Source organism: Trachypithecus francoisi, unplaced genomic scaffold (genome assembly GCF_009764315.1).
Source record: "Trachypithecus francoisi isolate TF-2019V2 unplaced genomic scaffold, Tfra_2.0 Lachesis_group17, whole genome shotgun sequence".
Taxonomy (NCBI): Eukaryota; Metazoa; Chordata; class Mammalia; order Primates; family Cercopithecidae; genus Trachypithecus; species Trachypithecus francoisi.
In genome coordinates this window covers 86,678,666-86,703,866 of record NW_022681462.1, presented here as the reverse complement: position 1 = coordinate 86,703,866, position 25,201 = coordinate 86,678,666, and the positions used below count along the sequence as shown (strand labels likewise).

At 37.4% G+C, this 25,201-nt stretch overlaps 1 protein-coding gene across 3 annotated transcripts in view; it reads left to right on the top strand.

Moving 5' to 3' along the window:
* The window catches only part of ATAD2B (ATPase family AAA domain containing 2B), a 230,279-nt gene that overhangs the window by 157,929 nt on the left and 47,149 nt on the right, over nt 1-25,201 (top strand). For 2 of the 3 annotated variants that reach the window (XM_033176396.1, XM_033176395.1), the window contains exons 23-28: nt 1,850-1,972; nt 5,735-5,872; nt 9,875-10,558; nt 13,535-13,662; nt 14,001-14,129; nt 16,216-19,630. In XM_033176396.1, coding sequence (XP_033032287.1) covers nt 1,850-1,972; nt 5,735-5,872; nt 9,875-10,558; nt 13,535-13,662; nt 14,001-14,129; nt 16,216-16,257 — 1,244 coding nt within the window. In that variant the 3' untranslated portion in view covers nt 16,258-19,630. Of the gene's footprint in view, nt 1-1,849; nt 1,973-5,734; nt 5,873-9,874; nt 10,559-13,534; nt 13,663-14,000; nt 14,130-16,215; nt 19,631-25,201 lie in introns of those variants that run through there. The other variant, XR_004428482.1, reaches the window with a different exon arrangement.

Sequence of the window (25,201 nt, the reverse complement as noted above, 5' to 3'; positions counted from 1 at the left end):
AAAAAATAGCACTCGAATATAAAATTTTCTTTTTAATTCTCAGCAAGGCAAGGTACTTCTATAGAAGGGTGCACCCTTATAGATGGAGCAATGTTGGGCACCCACTTGGACAAGGGAGGGGAAGGGGGTCTTATTCCTGACGCATGTAGCCCCTGCTTCTGTGTTGTTCCCTTATTGGCTAGGGTTAGACCGCACAGGCTAAACTAATTCTGATTGGCTAAAGAGAATGACTGGGTAAGTGGTTTGGCAGGAAAAATGGGTATGACAGAGCAGGTAATCAAAATGAGTCAGGATGGAGTAGGTAATTGGAATGAGTCAGGGTGGAGCAGGTAATCGGAATGAGTCAAGGTGGAGCAGGTAATGAAAAAGCTTGCTTTATGAGGAAGTTAAGTTTATAAGTAGAAGGCAGAGAATTGAACATACTGACATATTGATTCTTTGAAAAGAAATTTAGAGCTCATAATACTAGACTGGCTGCATTTCAGTTTCTTGAAATCACCAAACTCCTTTTACTACAGGATTTTCTCACATGGTATTTTCTGAACCTGCACTAGTATTTTTTTTTTCTCCCTTAATCTTTCAGTATCTACTTCAGTCTGTGCTTCAAGTGTCAGTTTAAATGCCTCTTCTTCAGAGAGAATTCTTCCTGACTTGCTCAATCTAAATTAGAACCCACACCAGTACCCTGTAGGTTTTCTACATAGCTGTTATTCAAGGTGTTTTACTTCTGGGTTTTTTCTTTTTTGGAGGGAGGAGATGTTAATTTGGATGTATGGGAGATTATTTGTTCCTGTAGTGGTCTGAAAAAGTCCTTGAAAGTTGATATCATGTATGTTTTGTTCACTGCTGCGGGTGGCCACCATCCAGCTTTTCCTGGTGCAGTCAACATTTGTTGAGTGAATGTTTAGAGAAAATGTGTAGGAAGTAAATATATCAGTGGTTGCCTTTGAGTGGTGCATGTTTGGTTTTGTAAGATTACCACAGTGAGCCATAATAACTTTCAAATCAGAAATGTTATAAAGTATCTCTGTAACTTTGTCTATACTGTTTGCCTTTACTAGAGAGGAAAAAGCAAATGGTGTTTTGGAACTTTGGATTCTTGCTCTTGATACTGTTAGAATATTAGTTACCTTGATATATTACTTGCCTTTTCATATTTCTGAGTTGCGCAGGCGTAGGGGGCACTATTTATATTGTATTGTTTATGAATGGGAACTTCTGGATTAGTGTGAAGCAGAGACTCTTCTTTTAGTACCATTTTTAGGTATAGTTTACCTGGAACTGTGTTTATGCTTCTCTCCTGGATTGCCTACAATGTATATACCATCTTGCGCCCTTTAGCTTAGAAAGTCTTTCTGTATGTCTCTGTTTTTGTCACATTTAAAAAAATAAGTCACCTTTAGGATATATTGCATTCTTTATCATAGTTTTGACCAATGTCAACTTAGGAGAAATTTAAGATTTTTTGAATTCTTAGTATTAATCTCTGACAACTCTGGGACTGGGCATTTGGTGAATATCCTCTAAACTTTTTAAATTTTTACTGAAAATCACATATGTCTGTTTTCAGAAATTTAAAAGCCGTGGGTATCTTTTTCTTGTAATTCTCCACACCGCTTCAGAAATGGTAATAGGTTTAGTCCTTCCAGGTTCTTAAAGTATAATTTTCAGAGAATTACTAACTTGACTGAGTAGCTTAGTATATTTATTTTTTACCCATACTTTAAATGAACTTTTTCTCACCTAGCAATGCTTTTTATAATTTTGTTTGTATTCTTTTACTTTTTAAGATGTCCTTTGTTAATGTTATTTTGTTTCTGTAATAAATGTATGCCAACTTTTTTAACAGATAAAATAATTAGGCACAGGGCTTGTACCCTGAAGGACACTGCACATGCTATCATTGCAGCTGAATTAGATCCAGAATTTAATAAACTTTGTGAGGAAATTAAGGAAGCAAGAATAAAAAGAGGTAAGTTGTAGAAATAAACTTGGTACTGAAGCCTCGTGTGCTCTGTTCAGGCCAAGAGTCCTTGAATGATGTTTCTTTAGGGTTGCTGGTATTATGAAAGTAATATATTTAATGTATGTATTTAATTTCTGATACTAATGTGTTATGTAAATTCTCAAAGATACTTTCCAACTTTACCTACTGTGAAAGCTTTAGTGTGATAGTGAGTATTACAGAAATAAAGTGTTTCTTAGTGAAATTTGTTTTGTAGGAGCATATCTTTTTTTAAGAATTGATTTCTTTTTTTTTTTTTTTTTTTGAGACGGAGTCTCGCTGTGCCACCCAGGCTGGAGTGCAGTGGCCATATCTCAGCTCACTGCAAGCTCCGCCTCCCGGGTTCATGCCATTCTCTTGCCTCAGCCTCCGGAGTAGCTGGGACTACAGGTGCCTGCCACCTCGCCCGGCTAGTTTTTTGTATTTTTTTAGTAGAGATGGGGTTTCACCGTATTAGCCAGGATGGTCTCGATCTCCTGACCTCGTGATCCGCCCGTCTCGGCCTCCCAAAGTGCTGGGATTACAGGCTTGAGCCACTGCGCCCGGCCAAGAATTGATTTCTAAAGGGATTTAGATATTAGATATGGAAAGGTTTTATTTTTCATCAGTTTACTTTCTGGTACTTTAAAACATGTTTAGGAATACTGTTTTTCTCACCCTAGTGAAATTTATATGCAATTTTGTTATTAGAAACACAGAATTAGCAATTGTGGTTTGTTGATTCAGTTTATAATCTTGTCCTTGAGGAACTCACATTTTAGTAGGAGAGAGAGAAGTGTAAAACAAATCAAGTACAGTGTGTTGTATGCACTGGTTGAAGCATGTTCAGATCACAGAGACAAGAGACCTCCTAGTAGGGAACCAGAGTAAGGAGTGAATATAGAAGTGTTCTCTTTAATGGACTAGGGAGGCAGTGACAGAGGAGGAGGAGGTATATTGCAAACAGAAAACAATAGCATATGTAAATTCACACAGGTGTGAAATAGCTTGATGTATCTTAGAAGATCTTTAAACTGGTATTGCTAAAGATACACAGAATGCTGGAAATAGGGCTCAAGAGGTGCGGGGTCCAGGACACAAAGATTATGAAGAAACTTTTCTTCTACATTTTTAGAGAGCTTTTTCTTGACCACCTAATCTAATAGAGGCTTTGGTAGCATTTGGAATTATATATATATATTTTTTGTCATGTCCTCCTTATTTAGGGTATCAGCACTTCAAATGTCTTGTTTATAGCTTTACTCCAATCCCTAGAACCCAGTCTGGTATAAAACAGGTTTTTGGTAAATATTTGAATAAATCAATGCCATGCTAAGGAGCATGTACTTTATCTTGTAGATCAGTGTTTTCAAAAATGTCTGCTTATTACCCACATTAGCTTAGACCTATGAATTAGATTCTCTGAGAATATTAAGGCCAAGAAATCTTTATTTGAACAAACTACCCAAGAGTTTTTATGTACACTACAGTTTGATAGCCATAGGCAATAGAAATCATTGAAGGATTTTAAGCAGTGTAATGAATTGGTCGAATTGCCTTGGCGGGAAGAAGTAGCATAGTTCCAATGTGCCAGGGTAGGAAGATGAGAGATCAGTTTAAAAGCTGTTGGAGCCCATTTGAAAAGGGTTTGGCAATTTCTAAAAAATTAAACATGGATTTACTATATGACCCAGTGATTCTACTCTTAGGAATCTACCCAAGAAAAATGAAAATGTATGTCCACACAAACACTTGTATGTTCATAGGAGCATTGTTTATAATAACCACAAACTGGAAACAGCCCAGATATCTGTCAGCTGGTGAATGGGTAAGGAGGCCGGGCGCGGTGGCTCAAACCTGTAATCCCAGCACTTTGGGAGGCCGAGACGGGCGGATCACAAGGTCAGGAGATCGAGACCATCCTGGCTAATACGGTGAAACCCCGTCTCTACTAAAGAATACAAAAAAACTAGCCGGGCGACGAGGCAGGCGCCTGTAGTCCCAGCTACTTGGGAGGCGGAGGCAGGAGAATGGCGTAAACCCGGGAGGCGGAGCTTGCAGTGAGCTGAGATCCGGCCACCGCACTCCAGCCTGGGCGACAGAGCCAGACTCCGTCTCAAAAAAAAAAAAAAAGAATGGGTAAGGAAAGCACAGGATACCCGTACGAGTGCATACTACTTAGTAATAAAAGGGAACAAAGTACTGATACACAGTACAACATGGACAAATTTCAAAAACATGCTGGCTGAACATGGTGGCTCATGCCTGTAATCCCAGCATTTTCGGTGGCAGAGGTTGGAGAATTGCTTGAGCCAAGGAGTTTGAGACCGGTCTGGGCAACATGGCGAGATACCATCTCTACAAAAAATGAAAAATATTAGTTGGGTGTGATGGTGTACACTTGTGATCCCAGCTATTTGGAAGGCCGAGTTGGGAGGATTGCTTGAGCCCAGAAGGTTGAGGCTGCAGTGAGCCATGTTCATGCCCCTGCAGTCCATCCTGGGTGACAGAGCAAGATGTTGTCTCAACAAAAAAAACCCAAAACATTATGCTAAGTAAAAATAGCCAGACCCAGAAGACTACATATTGTATGATTTCTTTTATATAAAATGTCCAGAAAAGGCAAATTTACAGAGACAAAAAGTGGAGTCGTGGTTGCCTGGGACAGTTATCTAAAATTGGATTGCTGTGGTATTTTACAACTCTATACATCTACTAAAAACTATTTATTGTACACTTAAAACAGGTGATTTTTATGTTATATAAATTGTATCTCAGTAAAGCTATTGGGGAACAAAAATGAAGTAGGAAGGGAGATAGAAGAGATTAATGTAAGTGATATGTAGCTGCAGGGATGGAGAGCACTGTGAAGTGAAGGAAGAGTAAAAACTGGCTGTGATATTACTGGTTGAGTGACTTAGTAGATGCTAATACTCCCAATCTAGATAGGGAATATATAGGAATGAACTGTTTTGTTTTGTAGGGAAAGATAAACCAGTTATCTTTAATTTGATCTATCTTTAGGAAATTCAGTTGGAGATATGAACTAAGGAGTTGTATATGTAGATCAGAAGTTGTATATATGGATCAGAGATATTTGGGCTAAAGATACAGATTTGAGAATTATTGTATAATAGTAATCGAACCTGAACACGATACTTCGTTGGGGAACGTGTAGATTAGGGTAAGAAGAAAAGTGGTTACAGAGAGAACCTGAAGAAAAACCAACTTAAGGACCACATAGAAGAAATAAATCTCTAGTGAAGAAAATTAAGATAGAATGATTAGTCTTAGGATTATAATGCAGGACAACCAAACTGACTGCAGTGTGGTGTGACAGGAAGCAAATAGCATTTTGAAACAGTTCGTGGGAATGGGGTTTAGTGGCCCAGTAGACTGTTGTACATTCTAAGATGGCAGAGATCATATTTTTGGATAATGTATAATCTTATTGTTCCACAGTCATAATAATGTAAAATGTGCCCATTTGTGAATTAAAATGAATAAAAATAGGGCTCCTTTGGGGATTAAGTGTAAATATGGCCTGCCAGATTGTTTGATTTTTATGATTTGTATCTAAGTTTCTTACCCATCTTAAAACAAAAGACACTGCTTTCATTGGAAATGCAAACTGCCCAAGTATAATTTAATGACTTTAAAAGTCAGTTTTGTATTTGAGATTTTTAAAAAACCTTTTGGTTTATGTAGCTGGGAATATTTAAAGAGGTATTGCTTATCTTCTGCTTGCAGGCTTATCAGTAACATCAGAACAAATAAATCCTCATAGTACTGGAGCTCGGAAGACAGAAACTAGAGTTGAAGAGGCATTTCGGCACAAACAAAGAAATCCAATGGATGTCTGGCACAACTCTGCAAATAAATGTGCATGTGAGTATTTGAGCTCATGTTATCCAGTAGTGAGAACAACTGAGAATGATGTAGATATGTTAGGAATTTGGTACAAACCAAAGTGCTGCTGTTTTCCCACAGCTCTTTTAATCTCTTTTCAGAGGTGAAGAAGAGCTTGTGGGGTAGATGCTGAATCAGAAATATATTTATTTAACTCTATTTGATGTTTTCTATCCCTATTCAATATTATTTGCTATGACAGCTGGACTAGGCTTGAATATTTTTAGTTTTAAACTTTGGTTTTTGGATAGCTATGTGGAACCAGTAGAATTTTTATCGCCCCTGTCCTTATCCTCCACTCCTTCTTGTACACAATGCAGGATGTTCTCCTTAGGGTGGGAAATGGACACTCCTGTGTGTGGGTGTGTCTGATCTGGCAGCAGGAAGTTGATTTTTCTGAGAGACTACTTTGTGTTCAGTTTGAAAAATTGGCACAGCCTTCTTTGTAGTTTTTGTGAGATGTATTTAACGGGAAAATTCGGAGATTTTTTGTACTCATGCAGCGTCTTTCTAATAGCGTCCTTCTGTTTCACTGAAGATAGCCTTCCTTGGAAGATACATGCTGTTATTCTGGTATAAAGGTGATAATCCAAGTTAAGTTCCCTTATCTAAAATGCTTGGGACCCACAAGTGTTTTGGATTTTGGATTTTTTTGGATTTTGGAATATTTGCGTTGTACTTAACCGGTTCAGCATCCCTAATCCAAAAATCTGATATCTGAAATGCTCTAATGAGCAGTTACTTTGAACAACATGTCAGTGCTCAAAAAGTGTTGGATTTTGGATACTCAACCTGTACTATGTCAGTAAAGCTAGCTATAATATGTGGCATTGAATTTGAATGAATAAACTATACCCGTCTTTTTAAAGCTTGTCCCCTTTTGGTAAGTGGCATTTGTATGTGAGAAAGTTTGAGAAAGAACTTAACAATGCCATAAAACTGATTAAGCCTATTTGGCCTAGTTGTATTTCAGATCATGATTTGGTTTGTGTAACATAGTACTCTCTTTAAACTTTGAAATTCTTTACATTCTATACATCTGCTACAAATATTGATGAATGAAAATGCATTGAATATTCACTTTAAGAAGTTTTAAGTGCCTTTAAATATTTTAAAAACTTTTTGAATCTACAAATATGAGTTTTGTTTTCTCTTACCAGTAGATGGCATATGTGACCCATCATTTTTCTGTTTTACATTAACTTAAATAATAAATCTGAATGTCCCTAAGGCATAGTTGCTTTCCTAAGGCCTTGGTTTTGGAAACAAACTCAGTGATGCTATAAAAAATAGACTCTAAAGATCGTGTCTCTAATGGACTTTTCACACAGAGCACCCTGATGAAGGAAGTGGGTGTGGATGTGTGTATATGTGTGTGTGTGTATGTTTATATATATATATATATATATATATATATATATAAAATTATTTATTTTTTCTTGAGACAGAGTCTCTCTCTGTTGCCCAGGCTGGAGTGCAGTGGCACAGTCTTGCCTCACTGCAACCTCCGCCTCCTTGGGTTCAAGCAATTCTCCCACCTCAGCTTCCCAAGCGACTGGGACTACAGGCACCCATCACCACACCTGGCTTATTTTTTGTATTTTTAGTAGAGATCGGGTTTCACCATGTTGGTCAGGCAGGTCTTTAAACTCCTGACTTCAAGTGATCTGCCTGCCTCGGCCTCCCAAAGCTCTAGGAGTACAGGCGTGAGCCACCGTGCCTAGCTGGAAATGATATATTAAGCATTAGGTCCACAAATACTCATATATACTCTTGCCACATGCCAGGTACTGTGAAGATACATCAGTGACTAAAACAAAAATCTTTTCTTGTGGAGCTAATGTGATCTGTTTCTCTTATTTTGCCAAAATTATACCAACCATTAGAAATAATTATGTAAGGAAGAGAAAAATACCTCTAGTCCTGCTTCCCAAAGATTAAGAACATTTTCTCTTACATGTTAGCCAAGATGAAAGCATCCTGGAGTAACTTGCTTCAGTGGGGCTCCCAGCCTTTGCTTATGTACTGCATGTCAGGTAGTTGAGCAGAGTTCAGCTTCATTTTGCTCTAGTTTCATGGCTTAGGAAAGAAAAAGGGGACCTATTGTACTTTCAGTTACATGGTTGGAGAATAAGAGAGGTTACAGTGTCAGGAATGGCCTATCAGGTAGTGAAAACCTAATACTCTAACTTTCAGAGTCAGAGCAAGCTGAATGCTTTTTATTTTTTATATGGACTAGATTAGTTTTTCTTCTAGCTAATGGGATGTTTACAAATGCCTATCACCTGAGCCTGTGTACCGGATTTTAACAGTAAATTAATACAGAAATTTTCTTCTCCATGATAATTACCCTGTAACTTTAAATTATATAAATAGAAATAAATAGGGGAAAAGAATGAAGAGTTAGTGCTAACAGGATTACAGTTTTGAAGGAAAAATACATGTTGAGCCAAATGACTAAATAAGAGAAACCTTTAGAAGATATATTCTTAGGTAAGAAAGGAGTAATATTTATAAATAAATTTATCCATTTCTTGTGAATTTACAGAGATGCAGCAGGGATTAAAGATGAAAGGATAAAAGAAGTATGTAAATACACTATATACTGTTGATAGATTCTAAATTCATATTAAGCAGTGTGAATATAAGAAGCAAGGGTTGTCATTAAAAGACCATATTCCTTTCTGTCTCTATAAAGCAATTTTTAAATTACAGATTAAACAGCCTACAGTTAGTGATTTCATATTTATATTTTCTTTAAAAAATATCTTTGCCCAGGAAGCTTTTCAGCTTTGATGTATTAAACATATATAGTCTTTTTTTAAAGTTAAAATTATTATGTTCATAACCACAGAAAAAAATGAATATTTTTATTCTCTGATACTTTCAACAAACTAGTGTTTAGAATTTGGGGTGCGATACCAGAAGTGATTCAGCTCTAGCTTAAGTGGTTTGCTTTAATAATTTTTGTATTTAAGTGTTCTGAAGAACACTTAACTGTATTATGCAAGTGTCCCAAATTATAAAATAAAAGTTAACTTTTTGTTTATTTAAGGGACAATGAGCTAGACTTGCTTAACCATCTACCTCAATTTGTTACATATGTGAGAAATTAAAAATTCAGGGTCCATTAACACCTGGAGGCCACAGCTGCCTACTCATAAAGCTCAGGATAGTTTTGAGCATCTAAGAGTATAGTCCTTACAACTTTTGTAGGCCTCCCTTTTCACCTAAGTGACCAAGTATTTATTTTCAATGTTTTGTTTATGTTGTTCTTGTTGCCTTGATAGCAGAGGGCTTAGTTTTCCTACATATTCTCAAATAACTTCGCAAGAAATTGATGCCGCTGAGTGAACTGTTTGTGCTAGAAGAGATTAACAGTTGGTTCACCAAATTGTCCAAATAACCTTCATAAGGCATCTGTCCATGGTCATACTTAACTTTGAGTGATTCCTTTTTCTGAAAGGAGAGGTTTCTTTGTGAGGATACCTTTAACTGTTCTCTTATGCTATATTGAATCATGTCTTTATTTTCTTTCATGATTTAGGAGCTACCTTTTGCTAGCAAAAACATCCACCTTCCTGGTGGAAATCCAGGGCTTTGACCCCAAACTTTCTGGCAGCCTGGTAATGTGGTCATTCTTTAAATGTGTATATTACATGTGTGGCTTCTGGATGTTGAAAATTAGGAACAGTTGTAAAGTAGGATCTAGGATAGTAGAAGAGAGTAGTGCTGAATAAACTCATAACAGGAAATACATTAAAAAATGTTTTATTCTGCAGAGTTCATTCCTGACTTCATATCCATTCCATTTGTAGGTTGCAAGGATTAGTCAGCACGAATGTTAAGAGCTAAGTAGTTTTTATTTGTAAGTTACATCAGCATGGGTTTACTTTCTTTTGGGTCCTGTTTAATAAACGTATGTAAAATTGGTATTGCATTCCAAGTTCTACATATCTTTTTTCCTTCCTTGTAAAACAGTTCGGGTTCGGAGAAAATCAAGGCGGCGATCACAGTGGGGTAAAGGAATTATTAAGAAAAGGAAAGTTAATAATTTAAAAAAAGATGAAGAAGACACCAAATTTGCAGACTATGAGAACCATACGGAGGACAGGAAATTATTAGAGAATGGAGAGTTTGAGGTAAGCACTGACTGCCATGAGGAAAATGGAGAAGAAACTGGAGACTTATCTATGACCAATGACGAATCATCCTGTGACATCATGGACATGGACCAGGGGCAGAGGCTTAACAATGGAGCAGGCACAAAAGAGAACTTTGCCTCTACTGAGGAGGAAAGTTCAAATGAATCTCTACTCGTCAACAGCAGCAGTTCCTTAAACCCGGAGCAGACCTCCAGGAAAGAGACTTTCCTTAAAGGAAATTGTCTAAATGGTGAGGCTTCCACTGACAGTTTTGAAGGAATACCAGTTCTGGAATGTCAGAATGGCAAGCTTGAAGTAGTTTCTTTCTGTGATAGTGGAGATAAATGTAGTTCTGAACAAAAGATTCTTCTGGAGGACCAGTCAAAAGAAAAACCAGAAACTTCGATTGAAAATCATGGAGATGATCCTGAGAAACTAGAGACACTGGAATGTAGCAATAATGAGAAGTTAGAACCTGGCCCTGATGTGGAGGTTAAAGATGCAGAACTGGATAAAGAAGGTAGAGCTAATATTTGAAAAATCTTCTGAAAGTTTAAACTCCAGAGTTAATTCATTGCGTATTTTATCTGGTTCCCAGTAGTGATAGTTGATGAATAATTATACCCCTCTGAGAATCTGTTAAAGTTTTCATCCTGTTCTCTAGAAAAGCGCTCGCACGTGCGCGTGCGCGCGCGCGCACACACACACACACACACACACACACACACAGGCGTGCACCAGATTTCACTGTAAGTTTCAGAGGGTGTGTCGTTTCGAATGCATTGCTTTACTGGTCACTTACTCTTCTGCCTCCTGCCTGATTATCACCCCTAGCCTCAGGGATTTATGACTGAAAGCTGAGTAAATCCACAGGTGTTAAGAAGATGGAATTCCAAGAAGAATTATTGGCATGGGCTGGGTGTGGGCAGAGAAGACTTGGTCATAATGGCAGTATGATATATTCAGAGGAGTAATATAGACCTAGATTAAATTACCATTCTTGTTCATTATAATCATGTGACTTTGAACTCATTATGTACACTCTTCAAGCCTATTTATTCAACTTCAGAATGGTGGTGTTGCAGGGATTAAATAAATCGTGTATTTTAATTGCCTCTCGTGGTAACTGACACATACTAAGGTATATTCATTCCAGGCAGTCATTGTTAGTTGAATCCAAGGGCTGTTCAGTCTAAAAGCCTTCATTGCTTTATAAATCCAGTAGTGGAGGAAAGAAGCAGAGCACCATTGTCAAGTTTACCTTGTTCTCAGGGAATCAGAGTGCTCTCCCAGCTTCTGACTTCTTATGGCTACATGATTCATTTAAGAAGCAGCAGAAAGAGGGAGTTAAGGGGTTTCTAGCCTGTCTTTGTTTATCATTATTCTTTTTTTTTTTTTTTTTTTGAGACGGAGTCTTGCTCTTTCGCCGGGCTGGAGTGCAGTGGCCGGATCTCAGCTTACTGCAAGCTCCGCCTCCGGGTTTTACGCCATTCTCCTGCCTCAGCCTCCGGAGTAGCTGGGACTACAGGCGCCCGCCACCTCGCCCGGCTAGTTTTTTGTATTTTTAATAGAGACGGGGTTTCACCGTGTTAGCCAGGATGGTCTCGATCTCCTGACCTCGTGATCCGCCCGTCTCGGCCTTCCAAAGTGCTGGGATTACAGGCTTGAGCCACCGCGCCCGGCCTGTTTATCATTATTCTTTAGCCCATAGCAGGGTCTGGGGTGAGTTGCTATCTAACCTGCTCAATATACATTTCCTTCCTGGATAGGTACTATTATAGCAGGCTATCTTGAAATTATATTATTTTCTCTAAATTGCGTGGAGTGAAGTGCACAGCTACAGCCTGGGATTTGGGCTGTGTGGGAAAGGTTTTTTTTTTTTTTTTTTTTTTTTTTTTTCCTGCCAGTATTTTAAGTCCTTTCGCAGAGTTAGGCAGCAGGAAAATATTCAAAGTCTAAGAATCCTTTAATGGATAAAGAGAAATTTACTGTTCTTAAATGCCACCTGTTAAACATTTATCTTATTCTTCAATATTAATACTAAAATAGTTTTCAGAGTGGTATTCATTCTGGGCTATCAGATAGACAGAACTTTAAAAATATGTTAAGCTACGGTTAAGTAATGAATATAACAGCATGGGAAAAGTAGAGAAGGAATCTGGTATGAGACCAAATGGGTGGGGATAGAGGAGTCTCTTTTAGTGCTGATTTCTATGAGATTTCCATAAGCATGCTGAAAAAGGCTTAAATTAACATTGTGTTCAGTTGATGATCTAAAAACTATAAAGATAATTGTGTAAAAGTTTGACCTGAAACATCATTTGGAATTATCAGGACAGTATCTTAATCTGAGTTTTCAGGCCTCTAGAGGTCCATAGATGTAGTAATGAGGATCAATATGATTTTAACAAAACTCCTAGCATATGATAATTGAACTGTGAAGTCTTTCACATTAAAGGCAGCCTGAAATATAAAATTTCTCTGATATATCATGATACATGTTTTTGAAGGCAATACTTTAGTTCTTTTGCTGTTTGTTTTATAAAGCAGGCATTGAGAAGGAGGAGGAGTTTAAAGACTTGGGAGTAAGAAATAAGAGGACTAATGTAGGATGGAGGCGGGTCCCTGCATTGGGACACTTAATAAATACATTCTCCTTAGTGTCCCTGACATGGGCCACATCCTGTATGAAATTCTGAAACAGTCCAAGTTTGTCTTTGTGTTCCTTCCCCTCACTTACCCTCCTCTTAAGAGTAGTCCTACTTAGGGAAGCACAGGGTTCCATGGTCTACCCACTGTTTCTACCCCTCAGAGTGCCTGGGTCCGTGAAATTTTGCTTAGCCACCTTAAAATTTCTGTTTGTTTAGTGTGGCTGGTCTCAGCAAAATGTTAGAAGGAAACTAATTAGATTATACTGATTTACTCTAAGGTAGGAAAGAACACCAGCCCTTTTACACTTTTAATGGGTTTATATTTTTAAGAAAAAAATGTTAAACTTTGGATCAATTTCTAATAGAATTTTAGGCAGTGTAACAGATAAGAAATTTCAGGCAGTGTTTTAGGTTGCGAGGCAAATATGTAGACAGGTGGGCCCCCCCACTTTTGTTAGTATCTGCTTTTCTAGGTTGCTTCCCTTCTTCTGGTTCTGAAAGCTCCCAATTGTAAAATAATGGCTGTCGTAGAGTGAAGGCTGTTTGTAAGTCAGTGCTTAGAGGTGAAGATTGCTTTTATCTTCCTTTTAATGGATATGCTTATTAGGTGGTATTCTGATATGACTTGACTTTTTAAGTTGTAGCTTAGTTTAATTTGGGTTACTTAGTCTTACCAATAAAAAAAAATTATCTACCACATTGGGTTGCTTTAAAAAACATCACTTAAGAATACACCCTTCCTCATTCCAAAAGGGATTTGTGGTAGGTAAAAGAATTTAAAGCTGCTTAAGACTGATTTTTCTTAACTTTTACTTGCTGCAGTGTATTTTTTGTCTCAATTGCAGGTGCTTCTAAAGTAAAGAAATACCGTAAATTAATTTTAGAGCAGGCAAAAACGACAAGTCTGGAACTGGTTCCAGAAGAGCCATCTGAGCCTGTGCCTCCTCTTATAGTTGATCGTGAGAGATTGAAGGTAAGCTTAGCTATTCCCAGTCAGTTTTAAATGAATGGACGGAGATTTGAATGTATTTGTAGGCAATTGAATAAAACTAGTTTTCCTGCTTTAACCCTGAAATATAAATGCCTCAGAGCTTCTAGTAAAAAAGAGTTACGTGTATTTTAAGGAGTTGAAAGATATGGGAATAGTCCAAGATATTCTAAGGGAATAATTTTAAGCCCTCGAATCTTTTAATTTCATGTTCACTGTTACATCCTAGCTTTATGGTGTTTATTGACTGGCCATTTGAATATACAATTTCAGTTTGACCAGTGAAATCAAATTACATTTTATTCTCTTCTGTTTTTTCTTAGAAATTGCTTGATTTGTTGGTGGATAAAAGCAACAATCTGGCAGTTGATCAGCTTGAGAGACTGTATTCTCTTCTTAGTCAGTGCATCTACCGTCATCGTAAAGATTATGACAAATCACAACTTGTAGAGGTAAGTGTTCAGTTTATCTGTAAAATAAACAAATATTTGCTTTTACTTGTTCCAAAGAAAAGAGAAAAAAAAAGTTATTTTGCCTACATCTATGTCTTTCACCAAGTAACTGAAGAATGTTTTGAAGATTTAAGACAAGAATCATTAAGAGTTACAGTTTGAAGAATAAAGCCTTTCTGTACCATTTTGTCTCTGGAAATAAGTAATCTGGGGTTCCTTTTTTTTGTCAAAACACAGAAATCCATGGTTCTGGGTTGGTAAATATGGACAAATAGTATGTCACGGTTCTTTCCCTACTTGCTTATAACTGACATGCCAACTGAGCCTATCACTTGGGGTTGTTGGATGTGGTCATGGCCGCACACTCCTTATCACTGCTTTCTAGGTAGCCACTGCCGATGTAAAGGCATTGGCATGGGCAGTGAGACCTGTTTGCCATTAATGATTGGAAGATAACTCAAAAGTCATCTTATTTTAGTTAAATCTAGTCCTGTAAATTAGCCATATGAAGAAGTGACTGTCCTTTCGCTTAGATACTTTTAGAGATGAGGCATTCCCTTTCTAGACAACTCTGAACCAAGGGAACTTCTTCTCATATAAATATGAGCTTATATCTTTGTTTATATAAGTTCTATCATTAAACCACACTTCTGCCTTTTCAGGTCATCTGAGCAAATGTAATCACTCATCTACCCACAAAATGGCTAAATGACTTAATTCAACTCTCTTTGTTGATTTTCCTGTTTGTTTATCTGGGGGGTCTATCTATTAAATGTTTATTGAGTACCTGCAGTGCCAGATGCTGTGCTGGGTGTTTCGAATGCAAAAAATGAGTAAGACAAAGTCTCTGCTCTCAAAGAATATTTTTAGTATATCAAAGATGTATATGTAAAGGATATAGTTATTTCTCATGTGTAATTTTCTTTTCTTATTTGGCAGTATATGATAAAACATTTAGCAGGAGTGATTTTTGTTGACCACATGGAAGAACTTGTTGATCAGATGATGATCTGTTAATACAGCCTATTAGTTCTTCAGAGATGTAGAATAGAATTTCTTTGGAGCTGTTTAAAGGGAAGGAAAAAGTGCAAGTGTCTTAGATGTATTTGACATTTGCCCACCTGAGTAAAATGTGTGGGGTGGAGTTCTTCACATTTTTTTTAAATTCTAGAACTTCTTTGTTCATATGGTTGCAGTTTTATTAGCTTGAATGCATTAAATACTCGTCACCAGTGAAACATCTCAGTGTGGAACCCTAATAATCTAGAGATCTAGTTTAGGGAGGGAAGGGATTGATAACAGAATCAGCAGTGAGTGACTTTCATGGTGGTGGTGATGGAAGCCACTCATTCTGGCCTTTTTTTAACCCTGTCTTTTCAGCTCTGGTTGGAGTGAATGGAAGTGGGAACACAATGCATTCTGCTTTTTGCCATAAGTTTCGCTATACTGAATGCGTTCATTTTGCTTTGGGAGTTAGTGAAATATAATGAGGAAGGAAGGGCTCAGTCTCTGGAGTGAGGCTGCCTGTATTCAAATCCTGACTGCCACTTGTTAGCTGTCAAATTATTTATCCCCTCTGTGCCTCTGTTTCTTTGTCTGTAAAATGGGCCTCATAGTAATACCTATGTTCAACCTTCAATGTTATGGGAGTTAAAACTATATATATAAATAATATATATATGCATACATATAAATACAAATATTTACTTATATTTATTTTATATATAGAAATTTCTTAGTAAGTATCTGGCATAATAAGTTACTCATTGAGTGTTGCTATCATCATCCTTATATTCATATTATTCATATCCTACCTCATACTGATACTACTGGCATAATAAGTTAGTTATTTGTTGAGTGTGACCATCATCATCATCTTTATTGGCCTAAATATAAAATAGGAGGTACTTGGAAGTGTCTAGGGGAGATAGTCTTAATTAGCTATGGTATTGTAATCAGGGAAATATTCAAAGTTTAACCTGTATCTCAAATTCATTCCCTAAAAATTTAAAGTGAATTCTTCCATAATGAGGAACACTTTTGTCTTTCCCTTAATAGATAACATGCATTTTTTTTCCTTTTATAGGAGATGGAAAGAACAGTTCATATGTTTGAGACATTCCTATGAACTTTTCAAGATGAGTGGTTTATCCTCTCCAATCTGCTCCTGACAGAGCAGTCTTCTGAGCCATTCAATTTCAAATTGCACCAATTATGTGCAGAGCCTTGGTGTAAAGTGCTCTCTCACTCATTCTTTTTCTCTGTTGAATTTGGTGCTATTGTCTCAGGTACCTGAAACCAACCAGCCTACAAGAACCAAACAGAACTTCAGAAACATGTTGTATTTTCCACAAATAAAAAATACAACCCCACAGCTTGGAGATTTTGGTGCTACAGAAACTGCTCTCGCTTCTGCTCCTCTTTTTATGCACTCTCTTTTGGAGACTCCTCTCTTAGGGAGCAGACCAGCAAACAGGAGGAAACTGGATGGGGCAGTTCTAACTGTGTTGAATTGTTTAAACAGTGGGCAACTTTTTTTTTCCCCCCCTCCATTTTATCCCTTTAATCATATTTTTCCCCCATCTGGGCAATGGACTGAAACCTGTTTTAGAGTTGGCTGTGGTCTCTTCTGGTGGGAAGCTGAAGAAACTGGATGAAATTAGGTCAGGCTCTTTAGAACTGCCTTTAATGTGCCTTTTTATTCATTTGAGAAAGATAAGGCTAAAAGGATGGGCTGTTTGAAGCAAATAAATTAGAAATCTTTCTTTGGTCACAACCTTGAAAATAAGTTTTGATACTGTATGTCATTAAGAGACAACCAGTGTTTGGGTATGAAATGCCTGTCTTATTCTCAAAGCTCAATCAAGACACCCAGTAAGCCACATAATATACTAAAATGGTAAGTTTTCTTGTAAGATCTGTTTTGGTTTAAGAAACATGTAATAACAACAATGAATAATACACAGTCCACACAAAAAAAAACAAAAAACAAAACTCCACACATTTTGGTATTGCTGACAATGATGAGTAGAAAATAAATAGATAGTGGCCATTCTTTCTTCTGTCAGTGGCAAATTAATAGTTACTCATGTTTGAGTTCCCAGAGAAAAGTGGTTTTCATATGTAGTAAATTGTTATTTTTGTTTTAAAGCCAGGACTTGCCAAGTGGACAGAAAAGAGAGGAATTCGTCAGAAGTTCCATAAAATTCATTTTCTGTATGCTTAATTGCAAGTAAGCTCTGGTATGGTCCTTGAATAACAGTATTAATGTTTAAATCCCATCTCCTAAGCTTACCTTCACAACTCTTCATTTTGATTGGAAACCATTTTGAATCTTGTTGAGTGATTTCTGTGAATTGTACGTATCCGAAATTAATTATGGGTTACTAGTTTTACAAAAAACTTTCTACAGATTTGGAGACATAGTCTAGGCAGTTGCAAAGAGGCAAAGGGTGCAGTGACTTTTTTTATCAGATGATTTTTAAACAAAAAGAAAATTTTGCCGACAAGTTGGCTTGATATCTTCGTTCATTGTAGCCGTTAGCTGCAGGTGTGTCTTTCCAATATATGCAACACATGTAGTTTGGGTTTTAATTAGGGCAAATGGTCTTGGACTACTGCAGAGATTCTGAGCTACCTCAGCTTTTTGTATTTTAGTTACCAACAGTGTTTACAGAGTCCTGTAATCACTTTGCCACCGTTTACATCCTGAAGCTAAGGTACTTGTCTCCTTGTCTCTGGCTCTTTGTAGTGTGCAGAAAGCATACTTTGGCCGTAGCCTACTGCAGTAATCCAAAGTGCTTCTTTGCATTTACATTTACATCTAATGCCTTCTAATTCTAGCTTAATTTTTTTTAAATGCCACGTGTTTTCTTTGTACCTAGTCTGTGAAGTTTCCGTAATATCCAGTTAGTCATATAAGTCAAGATGCTACCCATGTAGACACACTGTATTTTTAAGGTGGGCAAGTGCGATTAACGATGAACCATTTTAAAGGGGAGGTTATTTGAAACCTCTAATTTGATTATTGGGAGGATTTTCATGCTTTCTTTAGTATTTATTACCATCATACCGATTCAGACTATTTTATTGTCTAATACATTAGCATTTTGTATTTTGATGGAAATTGTTACAGAATTTAAAGATTTGATGAAATAAGATGTAGCAGATTTTTTGTAGCAAGTTTCTGGTAAAAGGGTTTTTTGCAAGTCTCAGGTTCTTGCTGCACTATTTTTTTTTAAATATTTATTCCAGTTATTCTAATTCAGAAGCATTCTTTTCAAGTAACAGCAGCACTTGTGAAAGGAAAAAAACGCACACGTTTCTTACTAGGTTACTAAATTTGTACAATTAATTAAGATTTTAGCCATCAGTGAGTTTGACAAGGGAAATGTATTTATTTTCAGCATTAAAATGCTTCCAAAAGATCAAGTTGCTTTTGTTTGTTTTTCTAACTGTGATGTAGTTGGAGAAATCGGAGGCAACCTCAGTATAGGAACTGCCACTTTGAACAGTTTAGTTCTTAAAGAGAAAGTCAATCTAATGCCAAGGGGAGAACAATGAGCTGAAATTGTACTGACTCCTCTGGCCCTCTTTCCCTCAATTAAAAAAACACACTTACCAGTTTTGCTTATTTTACAGATACCTGGTGGTTCTATAGTTTAAAGCAGCTTGTGAAATTATCTAAGTGGACTCAATTTTGTTTACCTTTCTGTAAGTTCTTCATTTTTGCTGTATAGCATTGGCAAAAATATGTACAAATTGACCTCTGTTCTTATTTCCTATTGTGAGCATTATAAATGATAAGCTCCTATGTAAAACCTTGCTCTCAGAGGAGTAAAATATGTATCACAGCATAGCTCAGCAATAGTTCATGCTCAGCTGTGGGGACCCTGGGAGCTTTTTGAAGATGATGGAACCACACTAGGGTTGAAACTGATGGCTGTGGAGTTAATTGTGTTTTCGAGCTTGAATCTCACCTGTGATTTTTTTTAATGTTGTTTCATGACTTGATTTTTCTCATAAGCCAATGTATTTGTAGGTTTACTGGATTTTATTTTTAGGGAGTGGGTAATTTCTTCCCATTTTTGATTAAGTTGGTTCAGCTATGGTGCTATTCAGTAGGTATCTTCAGTGTCAGGTCCCGTAGCTGAATGCCATTGTTATTATAATTATTATTTGTAATCACATCGTAAGCTTGAATTTGGGCTTGTACCTGCATCTTTTGTATTCTGTACATCTGGTTACTTAGACTTTGGGAGTCCCATTTGGTTTCAGTCATGTGTGTCTACTTTGTAGTTTAAGTGGACTTCATCAACTATGGTCTATTTTGGGTTTGTAGTTTTAATTTAGAATTGTGTTAAATTGATGTTTTGCATTTGACTTCATTTTACATTAGTTGAAGTAAATTATTTAATTTTTGAATTCTGGAATTTGAACATTTACTGTAATTTGTAATATAACTGCTGTGAAATACTTGAATAAAGATGACAAGAAAAACATGTCTTTCTTTAGCTTAATTATGATCACTGTTGGCTACAAATGCAGTGCTACTTTTCTAGCCGATTTAGACTGTTTTACAGAGAGGCATATTGCTGTTTATTAAGCACCCACAAAGTCGTGTTATATGTTCCTTTTAGGTTTTAAGTACACCTCACGATTTTTTAGCTGAAAGCTTTTTATGTTGAGAAAGTATGGTTTTACTTTTAGTTGAAGGTTGTCTAAAATACATTGTGTAGAAGCAAATGGATTACTTCTGAGATTTGTTTTTCTAACTGGAAGACTATACGATAACATATGATCAGGTTATATGGTTCATGTAGTTTAAAATGTTTTCCTTTTTATCGGGTTGTTATCAGCATACTTTGTAGAGTATAGCACATAATATGGACAGAGATTTCATACCAGAGTTTTGAAGGGCTTACTGCAAGTGAATAGAATGTTCTTGGCTTCAGAATACCTATTTTTCCTGTGTGCCTTCAGATACCTTTTCATGTTCCTGTAGTACACTGCTCTTCCTCGATATAAATCCTTACTTTTGTTTTTTGAATCACAGTAAAAAAGATGGATTTTAGTTAAGACTTTGTTTTGCTTTATTTTTCAGATTCTGTAATTTCAACTTTTGTCTGTATCAAAAGATTGGTAATAATAAACCTGCAAAACATATTGTTAACACTGAATGTTTAGATAAAGAACTTATAATTTGAGGCTTAATCAAGTTTTTTGGACTTTGGAGATGAAGTTGTTTTATTTAACCAGTTTTAGTTTCCATAAGACTCAAAACTACAGTAAAATCAGAGGCAAATCTTTAAATGTATTTCGTGTTATCCCTGTACCCTGACACCTACAAAGTTATCTAGTGACTATTTAAAAATATATACATTCCCTCTTTTACCCCCACATTCATATGTTTGTTATGTGCCTAGCATTATGTCAGGCATGTGGGATACACAAATAATGTATTCCTGGGCCGGGCGCGGTGGCTCAAGCCTGTAATCCCAGCACTTTGGGAGGCCAAGACGGGCGGATCACGAGGTCAGGAGATCGAGACCATCCTGGCGAACACGGTGAAACCCCGTCTCTACTAAAAAATACAAAAAAAAAAAACCTAGCCGGGCGAGGTGGTGGGCGCCTGTAGTCCCAGCTACTCAGGAGGCTGAGGCAGGAGAATGGCATAAACCCGGGAGGCGGAGCTTGCAATGAGCTGAGATCCCGCCACTACACTCCAGCCCGGGCGACAGAGCGAGACTCCGTCTCAAAAAAAAAAAAAAAAAAAACAAAAATATATTCCTGTCCTCAGGTAGCTTGGAGTCTGCCAGGGGAGTTGGTGTATATACCAGTAGTAATGATTCTGTGGAATAAGTGCTTTAACAGAAGGGACACAATGTTCAGAATTCTGGGAAGGGAACCAATTAATTATGTTTAGGAATGGGGAAAATAAGGAAACACTTCAGAGAAAGTTGGTATTATATTTGCTCTTCATCTCTATCTGGCTTTTCTAGAGTCTATCCCCACTTCACCAAAATTTGTTCTTGTTTTTTTATGTGTGTAACCTTTCATATTACATCAGATGTGGTGGTATAGAATCTAAACCCTGCCCATATTTCAGGGCTGTATAGTATTATATGTATAATATACATATTATATATATGTGTGTGTAATATATATATTATACATATATGTATATATATGGCATATGCTGATCTTCCTTCAGAAATTAGCTGTGTTTTGTACTGCATTACATAGTAAGTTACTATGTAAATATAATATATGAAACTTAGTAGTTTATTCATGTGGGAAGGGGAGATAGAAAAGTATTATATTTCTTCTGTATTCCCTACAGGAATTTGAAGCAGTGCAGGATTCAGTAGATACTTATTTAATTCCTTTTGATTTGCATGACATAGAAGGCTCAAATTTACCTTAATCATTTTTTCATTCATTTATAAAATACATAGTGAGTGCCTACCGTGTACCAGGCACCGTTGCAGGTACTAGAAATAAAGCAGCAAACTAAACAGAAAAAGTCCCTGTCTTCATGGAGCTTAAATTCTTTCTGAAGTTGTGTGCCAGGTTTCTGTCATGGATGATCAGAGTTCACATTATTTTTTAAAAGTGTGGTGCTGTTAAAAGCTCTTAAAGCACTTTTAAATTTCATTAAGCAGTGAATGAAGCACTTTGTTATTAAAAACTTGCCAGGAACTCTGCTTTTTCCTTCTTGCTTCCTTTATATTCCCTATCTTGGTGAGAAACCTGGCTGTCAACCTGAACTTTATCTTCTTTATGACCCGTCTCATTCTAATCATGCAGTACATTTTGTTGATTTATTTTCCCCCTCAGCATGTCTCATACCTATCACCCTTTCTCCATTGCTGTTATCTTAGTTTGGGCACTAATCCTTTTGTCTGGACTAGTGTGATAGCTGTCAGTTCAGTAAACATTTAAGCATTTATTCAGTGCCTACAGAGTGCTAGGCATTGAGGGAGCATAAAGATGAGCAAGACATTGTGTCTGTCTTCAAGGAGATTTTTATAATGTAATTTAACATACTTACATCATGTTTACTAGGTGCTGGATACTATTCTGAGTGCTGTACAGACACAAATGCAGTCTTTTAATCCTTACAAGAACCTTATGAGATAGGTGCTATTATTATCCCCATTTTATAGACCAGGAAACTGAGTTACAGATTAATTTGCTCAAGGTCACACATCCAGGATTCAAACGTAAACAGTTTGGCTCCAGAGTTGATGCTTTTAATCACTATGCTTGACTGCTTCTTGTGGGGGTAGACAGGTACACAAACATAATTTCAGTCTAATACGGCATGTGTTAAGATTGAATTTTGTGTTAGGCACTGTAAGTATACAGAGCAGGAGCATGTAGCCTAACCTCGAGGAAGCCTTTCTGGTTCCTTGCCTGAGCTGAGGCTGGAACCTCAGGATGGGAAAGGACTTCCAGGCAGAAGGAACAACAGAAGCATAGGCTGAGAAGTGAAATAGCATGACAGCTGCAGGGGAAAGTACAGGCAGTTCTTTGTCATCACAGGTCAACATCTGTTTCACAAATTTATTTGAGCAACTGCCATTTGCCAAAGCACCATTCTTGGCAAAGGAGTTACGGCTGAGGACAGGACAGCAAGGTCCTTGCTTTTTGGAGCTTACAATCTAGTCATCAAAGAGTAAACAAGCAACATGTTACCTAACAGTGGTAAATGCTTGGATGACAATAAATACAGCAGTAGTAATAGTAGCAGCAGACAGCTGAGTGCCAGGTATTATTACAAGCATTAACCATTTAATTATCACAGCAACTATGGGAGGTAGGTACTATTGTTGGTCCCGTTTAACAGAAGGGGAAACTGAAATAGAGAATGCTTAGGCAACTTGCCCAAGGTTACACAGCTAACATCAGGTTGGGGGGTCTTATCTTGTGGTGTGGCTTTAGAGCTTGAATTCTTAACCCATCGATCATTAAGGTGAATGATAAATTCCTTTGCCCTTATTCAAGTTTTCTTTCTTTTTTTTTTTTTCTTGAGATGGAGTCTGGCTCTGTTGCCCAGACTGGAGTGCAATGGCACGATCTCGGCTCACTGCAGCCTCTGCCTCCCAGGTTCCAGCAATTCTCCTGCCTCAGCCTCCTGGGTAGGTAGGATTAGAGGCACATGCCACCACCCCTGGCTAATTTTCATAGTTTTTGTAGGGACCAGGTTTCACTATGTTGGCCAGGTTGGTCTCGAACTCCTGGCCTCAGGTGATCTGCCCGCCTTGGCCTTCTAGAGTGCTGGGATTACAAGCGTCAGCCACCGCGCCTGGCCTCAAGTTTTTCTATGAATGAACATTTTTAAATAGTAGAATACCACAGAGAATAATGTAACATGCATGTTCCTACCACCCGGTATTAAATGTTAACAATTTGTCATACTCGTTTTAGTTCTTTTTTGAAGAGAAAAACTTTCAGAGAAGATTTAAGTCTACTTTCTACCCGTTCCCAATCCCATTCGTTTTCTTTCTTTACTAGTGACAGCCACTGTGATGATTTTGATGAATATCCTGTCTGTGTTTTAAATTCTTTTATTTGAGAAGGTAATAGTATGCGGCTGGAGCCAGACTGTCTGAGTTTGAATCCTGGTTATGTTCCTTCTTGGCTATGCAACATGTGACAAATTATTTCACCCCTCTGCAGGTCAGTGTACTTATCCATAAGATGGGACACAGTGATAGCACCAACTCCATGGTGGTTACTGCAATGATTACATATATGAGTGAATATATGTAAAGCACTTAGAACTGTACCAGGCACATAGTAAATGTTCAGGAAATTTCAGTCATCATTCTAAACATTTGTATGTGTCTGTAAACATTGCTTTGTGGGTTTAAAAATGTCTATACATGGGATTAATTAACATCTTTAAAATTTATATATTTTAAAGTCAGAAACACATGTATATAAAGAATGAAGTAGTTCTAGAAGGCTTGTTATAAAAACCAGCAGTTCCCTGATTCTAGAACATTCCTTCTCAAAAAAAAAAAAAAAAAAAAAAGACATATTCTCCTAGGAGCCAATTGTTTTCAACACCTGTAGCTGGTTATTTGATGTTTCTAAATACTGTTCTTAGATGGCTGCTTTTTATTTTCCAGTTTTAGTCATTTTCTTTTGATTTCCCACCATTTAAAATATAGTCATGTCTGCCCTCACCACACATTTCACACTTCTTGTCTTCTCATCCTCCCAGGTGGTTATAATTTTGGTCAGATCATTATTCAGTATTTGCATGATTATGACTATGTAAAAATTATTGACAGTGGAACTATTTAGTATAATATGATGTTTCCTTTCTTGTACACCTTTTTGTTAATAATAGTCTTCGTTGTACTTATTTACCTGTTTTTTTACGTATAATCATGAGTTTGAGCCAAGCACACCTTTATTCCCAGCACTTTGGGAGGCGGAGGCAGAAGGATCCTTGAGCCCAGGAGTTCAAGACCAGCCTGGGTAACATAATGAGACCCTGTCTCTACAGAAAAATTAAAAAATTAGCCGGGCTTGGTGGCATGCACCTGTAGTTTCAGCCACTCAGGAGGCTAAGGTGGGAGGACCACTTGAGCTCGAGAGTTTGAGGCTCCAGTGATCCAAGATCGCAGCACCTGCACTCCAGCCTGAGTGACAGAGTGAGACTCTGTCTCAGAAAAATAATTTTAAAAACTATTTGTTCCTCAGTTCATCCCCAGCAATCCAACTCTCTCCCTCTCTCTTTTTTTTTTTTTTTTTTTGAGATGAATTTTCGCTCTATTGCCCAGGCTGGAGTGCAGTGGCGCAATGTCGGCTCACTGTAACCTCCACCTCCCGGGTTTGAATGATTCTCCTGCCTCAGCCTCCCAAGTAGCTGGGATTACAGGCATGTGCCACCACGCTCAGCTATTATTTATTTATTTTTATTTCGTAGAGGTTGGATTTCACCATGTTGATCAGGCTGGTCTCGAACTCCTGACCTCAAATGATCCACCTGTCTCAGCCTCCCAGAGTGCTGAGATTACAGGCATGAGCCACTGCACCTGGCCCCAACTCTCTTC